Raw genomic sequence first — 11,358 nt, 5'->3', positions numbered from 1 at the left:
CAAAGAGCTGTCCTGAAAGCAAACACAGAACTCTTTAGTGAGAGGAAGGAGACAAGGGAAGAGTGGTCAAAGAGGAATGAGGTCTGCTGTGAGCAAAGTCTAAGTATACGCATGTGTAAACATGTCATAATGAAACTGGCTGGTTTGTATACTAATCAAAAATTATTATATTTTTAAAGATGCATTTATTTCATGTACTTTGCTTGCATATGTATATGTGAACCACCTGTGTTCTCGGTGCCCAGGGAAATCAGAAGAGGGATTCAGGATCAGTCATTGATTGGGACTATGTATGGTGACAGAAGGTAAATGCAAGTATAAACACAGAGAAGAGGGTGTTTTCTGGCATCTAAAGCTGGTTTTTCCTATCTGTTCCTCCCTTTCTGGGGCACAAAGTTGAAATGTATCACAGTAAAAGAGAAAGTAGATTTAGGTCAAGGAAGGGGATGATCGTGACCCAAAACACAAATCCGTTACTGACTTCACATGGGTCTTGCATGCTGAGTAAATAGAGTTTGTTTTGTTGATGTTGTTGTTGAAAAAGGGTCCCGTGAAGCCTAGGCTGGCCTCAGACTCGCTGTGTAATCAAAACTGATTTTGAATTCCGGATCCTCCTGCTGCCTCCATTCACACTGTGATTACAGTGATTACAGGTATGCACCACCATGCCCGGCTTAAGAGTCAGTCTCTCTCTCTCCTCTCCTCTCTCTCTCTCTCTCTCTCTCTCTCTCTCTCTCTCTCTCTCTCTCTCTCTCTCTCTCTTCTCTCTCTCTCTCTCTCTCTCTCTCCTCTCTCTCTCTCTCTCTCATCTAGTTTCTATTTTAGACAAAACCCATGCCATTTTCCCCCTGAGAACCTTTAATTAGGCAGCTGTGTGGTAGTCAAGACCTGTCAGCTGGCTTGTCTTTTCTGTGACATTACGATCAGTGACATTCTTCAACGTAAGGTAGATTTCTATTTTTAAAAAGAGGGACAGAAAAATGCCAAAGGTAGAGACCGCAGAAGTGGGGTGCATGTCTGCAGACCTCTTTCCAGCAGGTGGTATGACCACTCAAGGGAGTTCCACCTGAACTCACTGCCATCCCCCCCCCCCCCCAGGCCCTGGCATTCTGAGATGGCAAAGGCTAATAACATCCACCTTCCAGGGACTAAAAGACTTCTGCTCTCAGAAAGTTATCAAGTGTAGCCAACATCAGCAGCTAAAACCCCAAGCCATTTGGTGTCCATTGCCTTAATAGGCTTATTGACCAGACCTTTATCTGCAATAAACTATAGAAAATTCTAGGCTCTTAAGATAATAGTAACGCTAATCGTCTGATGATGACCATAGCAAATCTAAATGGCATCCTAAACTTGTAAGCCTTCCTGGGGATGAGGAGTCCAAGCCTCGTGGGAAGAAGTAGTTTTCTAGAGGAGGCTGAATCCTAAGTCTGCATCACCCACTCTAGATGGAGGAACTCACTCTTAGGTGACCAGGCAGCTGAGCATGTTATCTATGTAATGTTAGATAAAAGCGCAAGATGCACGGTGCTAGAAAAGCAAATAAACAGACTGAAAAGAAAATGATGTGTATTTTTAAACCTGGCCTATGACAGACTGACAGGTCAAAGAGGACGGTACGTATGTTGAGCGGCCAGCACACACAGGGTAGCTCAGTTAACAGACTGGGTTAAGGCTGGGTATCGGCTTCTAGTTCTTGGTGTTGAATAGATTTTTAATTGACTCTTCATCGCAGAACTGGGTTTGTGGGAAGTCTTTGGGGAGGAAGGATTTTCTTTTTCTTCTTCTTTTTTTCTCATTTCAGATTATCTGATGTGCGAAGGTTGTGAATGCACTAACCATCTCAATGATTAGGCTGGTCCTTGCTCTGTCTTCAAAGGTTCAGGGCACATCCCTCAGATGTGACAGATGATAAGAGGGTCTGTATTTGTCCCTTCATTTGGAAGACAAGGGGAGAAGATGGGTCTGAGAGCTTCATGGAAAGAGGTCGATGGGAAGCTGTAAATGAGGGACTCATCCGTCACATTGTAGAATGCTATGTGTCCGGACTCATAGTCCAAGAACACACCGACCTTATGCACAGGCTCTCGGACGTGCTGACCTTTCAAAGGCGATGAAACCCAGAGACTGTAATCATCACCGATTTTTAAGCCTATGAGTGAGAAGAGGTCCCCAGGGGGCTTGGGGAGATTCCCCTTTCTGATCACAGAGTCCTTGCAGATGCCCACTTCCCACTCAGTCTTCTTCCCCACTTCCACCTCCCAGTAGTGCCTCCCGCAGGTGAAGACCTGAGATCCCAACACAGTGGCGGACTGATCGAATCTTTCTGGGTTGTCAGGCAATTGCTGTCTGGTTCCTCCATACTTCACACTTTTCAGATCATCCGACAAAACTAGGTAGGCATTGGCTGTGGCTGGGTCTAGAGTTACATCTGCTGCAAGAAGAGAAACGAATGAATGGTTGGACATCCTTGGAAACCTCCCATATACGTTAATATTAAACTAAATCCTTAATAGTTAGTCCTATTATTATTTATTTGTTTTTGAGATAGGACATAACTAAGCAACCCAGGCTGGGTCTTGAATTCGGCAGTTCTCTCCTGTGTTAGCATCTTCAGTACTGGGATTTAGGCATAACTACCAAGCCCAGCTAAATCTATTCTTTAAATGTAATTTGGGTGTTGGCCAGGCAAGCAATTTCGGCACTGATAAAACTAAAACAAGAGTGTATGAGTTCAAATCCAGCCTGTACTACAAGGTAAATAGAAGGATATCCTGGGCTACACAGCAATATCTGGTTTCAGAACCAAGATTGAAGCCAAACTGCTCTACGTAGTGAGTTCAAGAGCAGCCTGGTTTATAGTATAAGACCCTATTTCAAAATAAACAAAAATGTTTTTAAATGTAATTTCAGTGGATCTGCTGAGATAACATTCTTTAGAAAAGAAAAAAGTCCACGCTAGTGGTAGTGGCACACACCTTTAATCCCAGCATTTGGGAGGTACGGGCAAGATCTCTGTGAGTTCCAGGACACCCTGGTCTACAAAGCAAGTTCCAGGACAGTCAGGGTTACAAAGAAGCCCTGTCTCCAAAAAAGAAAAAGAAAGGAAGAGAGAAAGAAAGAAAAAAAAAGTCCATCTCTAGTTAGACTTGGTGTCTTATGTCAGTAATCCCAATGTTTAGGAAGTTTAGGCAGGAGGACCGCCATGAGTTTAAGGCTAGCCAGGGATATGTAATGAGACATGGTCTGTCCCCAGGAACAGAGAGCGAAGCTATCAGAAGAGATAGAATAGTCACATGCAGAGACTCTGCACACTTGCCAGGGTGAGAGGAACCTGGAAGTGTAAGGAAATTGGTTTTCTAGAGAGGACAGTTTCAGAATTTAGGTTATCTGTCCATACAAAGATGTTCTTGCTAGTTAGCCATAGCAGAATTTCTGCAGTTTGGAAAGGAGAGAGACATTAACATTTGCTAATTAACATTTGTTAATTTGTTCATTAACATTTGTTGGACGCTTTCTAAATGCAAATCCTGCATTTCTACGTATTACTGCATTTCATCACTGTGGCAATCATAATTTTTCATATATATATGAGTATCGTTTCATTAAATATATGTTTATATGTGTGCATATATGAGGCAAGAGAAGCAGGAATTTAAGGTCATCTTCTGTTACATAGTGAATTGGGGGCCATCGCAGGCTCTATGAGACCTTGTCTCAATTATTACAATTAATTATTTAATTTCTAAAAAAACGTTATAGTGATATAACTCAGGGACAGAGTACTTCCCTAGCATCCACAATGCACAACGCCCTGGGTGCCATCCCCAATGCTGTGATTATAGTTGTAATGATAATAAAAATTTAAAAGTTAACCCAAGACAAGATGGCACAGGCCTGTAATCCCAATACTCAAAAGGCTGCGGCAGGAAGATTGTCATAACTTTGAGGCCAGTCTGGGCTACATAGCAAGACTCTGTCAAATAATAAATAAATATATAAATATATAAATAACAAGGGCTAGAGAAATGGCTCTATGGTTAAAAATACATGATGCTCTTCCAGAGGTCCTGAATTATATCCCCAGCATTCGTGTCTGGTGGCTCACCACTTCCTGAAACACCATCTCTAGGGGACCTAACAGCTCTGCCCTCCTCGGGTACCTGAATTCATGTGCACCCCACACACAGGCCCACATAAATACACATAGCTAATAACAAATATTTTTTTAAAAATCAATTTGAAAGGAGGCCTGGGGGCATTGCACTGCTAGTGGAATGTCTGCCTAACGTGCACAAAGCCCTGGGTTCAATCCCCAGGACTGCACAAAACCCAGTGTGGTTAAACAAACCTGTGGTCACCGCACTCGGGAAGTGGAATCAGGAAAATCAGAAATTCAAGGTCACACTTGACTACACAGAGAGTTCTAGCCCAGCCTGGGATGTATGAGACCTTGTTTAATAAATGCATAACAATTAAATAAAAATAAATTTAAAAGAAAAATAAAATCCTTAAGAGATCAACTGTACTAAGATTACAAAATCATTGCTTGTTATAACAGCAAACTTCTAATTCCTATTTTTCAGTACCCCATGGTCAAATGTAGCTTTGTGTGAGTTAGCACCACACTGACAGTGCCATAAAGCATATGTGAGCTACTGGGAGCACTTTATCTCCACCCACCTGTGAGGGAGTCCATGAGAGGCCCCAAAATTTCACTAACTCCAGATGGGATCATTGGCCCTCATTGAAGCAGGCAAACAAGCAGGCGGGTTTGGGAGCCCATTTGGTTTTGAGTTGTTCCCATAGAGACCCTCCTGTAATAATGTACTTGGACATTCTAGTTCCTTCATCTGCATGCACTGTGTACGCACACCCCTCTCCAATCAATGCACCTAGCAACCTCAGGACGCCCTCCATGCCGATATGAATCAGGCTATACATACCCCCATTTTTGAACAATGGTATTAGTTTATCATAACAGATAACTATCCAACTTAGATAGCTTCTAGTCAAATATATTCCCAGAGCATCTGGGTGTGACAAATAGAATGATCCGCCTCAGACAAAGAGTCAAAGACTTACCCCAAGGTTGTCATGTGACCTCTATATCTATTAAATGGCACATAAACCTGTGCGTGCATGCATGTGAACGCATGTGCACACACACAAACACACACACACACACACACACACACACACGCACGCACGCACGCACACAAACACACCACTTTCTGCCTGCACACAAAGAATAAAACCCAGTTTTTATCCTAACAGGAAAAGAGCTGACAAAGCAAGATCCTCCCCCTCCCCCCCCCCGAGGATTATTATGTGTGGTATGTGTGGTATGTGTGGTGTGTGTGGTGTGTGCATATCACAGAACACGGTGACAAAAGCAGGACCAAAGACCTAGTGACAACAAGCAGAGCCTCACAGAACAGCAAGAAAGCTCTCTGCCTCTTGGCTCAAGCACAAGCAGTGTTTGTAATTGGTGCTCAGCACTAGTTCAGGGATGCTGGACCTGGGAGCCTTGTATCAGAATATTCTGTGGTAGAAGAAGCTGTCCAGGAGCTCAGTGGTGCCCAAAACATGAGCTGAACTTAACTATGGAAATCTCTGGACGTGTGACAAGGAGGTGGACTTACTGCTGAATTTCCTCAGCATCTCCCTCATCCCAGTGACACGGCACAGGCTCAGCTCCGTCACGGTGGTCTCTGGACACTGAAGCAACAGTGACTCACACCTTCCAAGAGAAAAGAGAGCCTCATTCTCTCCTTGACGCACGCTACATGACCTGGTCCAACCTCGTGATCCATATCATCTCCCCCCAACAACATCCGCATCCTCATCCCCACGCCATCACTCTTTCATCAGTACCAGACCCCTATGTGCCGCACGCTGGAGACGGGATGGAAACCTACCGATCCATGGCTCCTCTGGCTTCCTAAGGATAGAAAGACAAGAAGGTTGGTTACTAGCTGTTCATGTCAATCACTAGCCAGCACCAAATCCGTTTTCGTCACAGTCTTTTGGTAGTTTCGCAGAATCTGCTTGCATGGTCCTAGCACACCGCGAGAGGGTGTCACCGACAGGGCAGAAGAGTATAAAGCCCCAGCTTCTTCTAAGGATGGGTTTTGATGACCATGAGGTATTTCTCACACTGACCAGAAAATCGCTTGTTCTTTTTTCACATCCATGCTTTTAATTAAAAAAAAAAAAAAAAAAATAGAATCTTGTAGAGGGTGCCTGAACTGGCCTTGCCCCACTATCACACTGATGATTATCTCGAATATCCCCATAGAGTCTTCGTCCGGCGATGGATGGAGATAGAGACAGAGACCCTCATCAGAGCAATGGACTGAGCCCCCAAGGTCCAGTTGAAGAGCAGAAGGAGGGAGAAGATAAGCAAGGAAGTCTGGACCATGAGGGGTTGGTCCACCCACTGAGGCAGTGTGCCTGTTCTAATAGGAGCTCACCAAATCCAGCTGGACCGTGAATGAGCATGCGATCAAACCGGACTCTCTGAATGTGGCTGAAAATGGGGGCAGACTGAGAAGCCATTGATAAAGGCACTGGGACTTGTTTCTACTGCATGTACTGGCTTTTTGGGACCCTAGTCAATTTGGATGCAAAGCTTCCTAGGCCTGGATGTAGGGGGAAGGGCCTTGGACTTACCACAGGGCAGGGTTCCCTGCCCTCTCTTAAGGAGGGAGGGAGAGGGAGGAGGGAAAGTAGGGGAGCGGGAGGGGAATGGGAGGAGGGGAGGAATTGAATGGAAAAATAAGAAAAATAGAATCTTATTTGTATATAAGGAAGGCTCTTGGCCACAGCACAAATACGGAGGCTAGAAGACAGCTAATGGAGTCTGTCCTTGTACCACATGGATCCCAGTCATGGACAGAATTCAGGTGGTTAGCCTTGGCAGCAGTCACCTTACCCACTAAACAATCTCTTGTCTCTTAAAGTCTTTGTTAAAATGTGTTTTAACTTTATTCACATAAATTCATTATGCATGATAATGGTTTGCATTCTGACACTTTCACACATGGAGATATATTTTGATGTATACATATATGTAAATAAGGGGTTCTGATCTGTCCTCTTATTCATTCCCTTCCTCTTCCCAGTGTGTCGGCAGTTGTACTCACGTTACTTGTTTGTTTGTTTATGACCCAGTGAGTTTAGTTAGGGTTATTTATGGACACATGGGTAAGAAATTATTTACAAAACATGGGCATCTTACTAGTGACTACCTCATCGAAAAAAAAAAGTCTCTCCAACCCCTATGCAACCATTAACAGCCTATATATGGCTCAAAGAAAACTGGGACTTCTAAGCCCCCTTCCCTTGTTCATAATGAAGCCAAATAAGAACGTCATGTCCCAGAACTGGAGATGACTCGGTGAGACTCAGATGACTCAGAAAAAATGACTCAGTGAGAGCTGAGACCAAGTCCATGCTCTGTTTTTTGATGTCATTTAGTCATTCAGAAGATACAGAATTAGATAGCACTCTGCAGAATCTGAGAGTCAGTGAACGTGAAGCTGAGGTGGGTCTCATGGCTTATGACTGGGATGATGCTAATGAGTGCCGTACCTTAGGGAGGCAGTAAGCAAAGATGGTACAGTGGACTTGGCACAAGGAACACATGGGTTCTGTCCCCTCTTAGCTGTAGGACCAACAGATATCTTTAACTGCCATGAGTCTGATTAGTAAATATTTGCTACTCCAGATCTGTTTTGTAGATAACAATCACCTCTAGGCTATATGACACTCTTGCTCACCCTCCCCAGATCTTTGAGGAGACTAAATTGACCATACACACTAGCTACAAATAAATAATGGATTACTAAACAAAGCTGAGTTTGCACAGGCAGCTCCAGAAGAAACTACAGTCATCTCTGAGCTTGTCTTTTTTTCCCCTTGTTTGATTTCTCCTTCTTTTGAAGAATATTTCATACCCAGAAAAATCAATGCCTTAGGAAAACTACTTTTCAGGCAGAACTTAATTTTTCAGATGAATACCGGAAAATATAATTCCTGTGGATTGAAATACTGCAGGTCACTATGCATATTTTTTTCCGTCAATTTTCCCTGACATCCTCCTGAATTTCGCCTCACCTCAAAAGACTCTAAGGACAGGTTCTGGCAGGTGGACTCCATCCGTCCTATCATCTTGTTGAGGCGGCTGACTTGCTGGGCCAGGTGGATCTCATTGTCTCTCAGTTTCTTCATGTTCTGTTTCTCCTCCTTGTCCAGCAGCTGCAGCTGCAGCTGCTCCTCCTCCTTCAGAAACTGGTGCATCTTCATATATTCCGACACGACGACCTGCTTACATGTCTTTGTCTCCTCCTGCAATCGCATGTGTACATCAATGCTCGAGCATGCCCGTGCGCTCGTGCCCATGCACGTGTACAAGCGCGCGCGTGTGCGCGCGCGCGCGCGCACACACACACACACAATGTTAGCAACAGAAACACTCCTAGAACGTATACCTTATATTGACTAGGTGGAAAAAGAGCAAAGTTTTGAAAGATGTGTACAGCCACAGTAATCAACACTATCAGATTTTCTAATCTAAAAACTGTCTTTTCTACTGCAAGAAACAGACCAAAAAAAAAAAAAAAAAAAGAAGAAGAAGAAGGAAAAAAAAAAGAATCACAAAGTCCGACATGTCGTAATAAGCACTGTTTGAAAATAAAATTTAAAAGTTTGGTCTTTTGCTTTTTGTTTTGCTTTGTTTTTAGAATCAGGGTCTGACTGTGTAACTTTGGCTGTCCTGGAACTCACTATACAGACCAGGCTAGCCTTGAAATCTCAAGGATCCACTTGCCTCTGCCTTCAGAGTGTTGGGATTAAAGTGCCACTACACCCGGTAAAAATAAAACGAAATTTAAAAGAGGAAAAAAACTGGAAAGAAAATTAAAATTAAAAGGAGACAAGTATTAAAATAAATGAAACTCAAAAAGAGAAAACATGTGAAAGATGTATGTGTACATTATTAGACATATATTGATTTTAAAAATAAACTTGGCATCAGATAACATGCAAGAAAACATCACAAAAAGTTACCATTAAGTTCTAGATCTAAGCTGACATGGTGGCACATAAATGTAAAACCAACACTCAGGAGGCAGAGGCAGAGGCAGGAGGATGGATGCAAAATTTGAGGTCAGCCTGTTCATCTCACAGCGAGTTCCTGGCCAGCCAGGATCATGCAGCAAGACTGTGTCTTCCAAAACAAGTCAGATAAAAGAACTCAGAGTCTGCCATGAATGGTAGTACACCACACCAGAAATCCAACCGCTTAGGTAGTCTAAGACAGGAAAAGATAAACCAGGAGTTTGAATCTAGCCTGGGTTATTCAGGGAGAGGATGCCTCAAATGAACAAACTTCCTCAGAGTCTTGGGGAAACTCAAATATTCACTTCAAATGCACGAGGAAATGGGGTGTGTGGGGGGTGTGGGTGTGGGGGGGTGTGTGTGCGCGCGCGCTCATGCCTCCCACAGAGATTACAAATACTTGTCCTTCTGGCTTTTATGTGGGTTCTGTATATCCAAACTCAGGTCATCAGACTTGCATGACAAGAGCTTTTTTTAAAACCCACTCTACCACCTCCCCAGCCCTAATATCTACACTGCCATATTAAACATTTAATTCTTCGCTTTAACTGCCAGGCAATTGAAATCCAAATCTGTGACTAACCTTAGGCATTTGTTCCAGTACGATTCAATCTACTATTATGCCATTATTGTCCCTTCCGCTTTACTTGCTTTTAATTTGCATACAATTTTTCCCTGAGCATTTGAGAGACTCGTTTTTTAAAACCAGCTTCCAGCCTGTCTTGCAAATCTGTTGCTTGTATTTTAAATAATGTTAATCAGATTCATCACAGCAGCTAGTCAAGGAAGACAAAGAAGGAAAAGTAGATCTACCTGGGGTGAGAGAAGTTGAGCAGAACTGTCATGTCCCCATGCAAAAACACAGAGCCAGGCAGCCCCAAAGCAGGACTCGCAGTGGTCCTTTCCCCCTGATGTTTCACCAGGCATTTCACACACAAGCCCAAAATCAGACGGACACTGACCTTACACAGCGTCACTCGCTCCTTCTCATGGTTCAGTATAGCCTGAGCTTCCTTCTTCTTTTTCCGTAGAAGGTTGATGATGTCCTGGAGTTTTTCCTGAAATAGAAACAAACCCTTTGGCAGAGTACCCAATGGCGAAAAGATCAGGAAAAGTAGCCACTGGATGCTGTGCTCTTGTACGCTGTAAAGATTTGCCACTCGTATTAGTTTGACAACACGTTGATTGGCCAGTAGACGATGACTGAGACTCTCAAAGAAATGGTGGAAGTAGGATCCAAGCCAGTGTGTGGTGCGCTACCCTGAAGATATATGCCCAGTATGAGAATTAAAGGATAGGACCAGTTCTGCGCTCTGAGGTTGACACTGAGCAACCCAACTTACTTTGTGTTGTTCCTCGGCCTCGCTGGAGAAATATGCCCTGTTCATCCCATGACTTTGTGTTGAGAAATTAACTACACTCTGTTCATCATCAGAGAACACCCTGCTGGCTCCTGGCGTTCTCCCACAACTGCTCTGCTCATCCTCAGTCTGCAGGACCTGAGATCTCAACTGCCTGCCAATGCTAGCCAGTCTCCCCAGTCGCTCATTGGCTTGGAAATGAGGGGCTCCCAAAGTCCTCCAGCACTCAGGACAAGATAAAGGTGTGTTATGCTCCTCCCAGCTCTTGAGGAGACACATCAGGCAAAAGCTGTGCCCACACTCGGTGGTCACTGGACTGTTGAAATAGTCCAAACAGATGAAACAGGTGAGCTCTTCCCGAAGGCTCTCCATCAAATCGGCTGTGGATATCTTCTCTTGGATGGACATCATGACAAGATGACACTTCTAGTCTGGGATCACAGAAGTCCTCTTCGGTCACAACTGGGTGATCAGGTGCTGTGTTGTTGTTACGAGAAACTCTAGCTCTCCTCTGGGCCCGATTACACCAAATGATATGCGCTCTCCAGCACAAAGCCAATTGTGACTTAATGTGGAACTCCTGCGCACCGACTCATCACCAGCCCCAAACTTGGATTGAATCACTTCTGTGCTAGATGCTAGATGCTAGATGCTGGGCATCCAATATAGTTGGGATTTTGTAGTTAGTTCCTGTACATAAGCACCACGAAACCATTGAAATGTATAGGTTTGGGGCACAGAGGAATAACTAGTTAGTGTAAATCAGAACAAAAACTGTGGCAGCCTCTGCTTCCTGAATAGGAAGTCTGCTTTAAATCCTTCAGGAGACCACATTAAGAAAATTAATTAGGAAAGAAGATATTGCAACTTATAT

General features: G+C 43.8%; 1 protein-coding gene across 1 annotated transcript; it reads right to left on the bottom strand.

Moving 5' to 3' along the window:
* Window positions 1–1,895: 1,895 nt before the first annotated feature.
* Triml1 (tripartite motif family like 1) lies at window positions 1,896–10,892 on the bottom strand. The gene is made up of 6 exons (XM_038328904.1): window positions 10,467–10,892; window positions 10,086–10,181; window positions 8,122–8,352; window positions 5,922–5,944; window positions 5,646–5,743; window positions 1,896–2,434 (listed from the first exon to the last, which is right to left on the bottom strand). The coding sequence occupies exons 1-6, from the start codon at window positions 10,890–10,892 to the stop codon at window positions 1,896–1,898; spliced, it is 1,413 nt and encodes a 470-aa protein (XP_038184832.1).
* Between the last annotated feature and the right edge of the window lie 466 nt (window positions 10,893–11,358).

This window comes from Arvicola amphibius, chromosome 4 (genome assembly GCF_903992535.2).
Source record: "Arvicola amphibius chromosome 4, mArvAmp1.2, whole genome shotgun sequence".
NCBI lineage: Eukaryota > Metazoa > Chordata > Mammalia > Rodentia > Cricetidae > Arvicola > Arvicola amphibius.
Note: the sequence above shows the minus strand (reverse complement) of the source record. Positions and strands in the feature narration are given on the sequence as shown.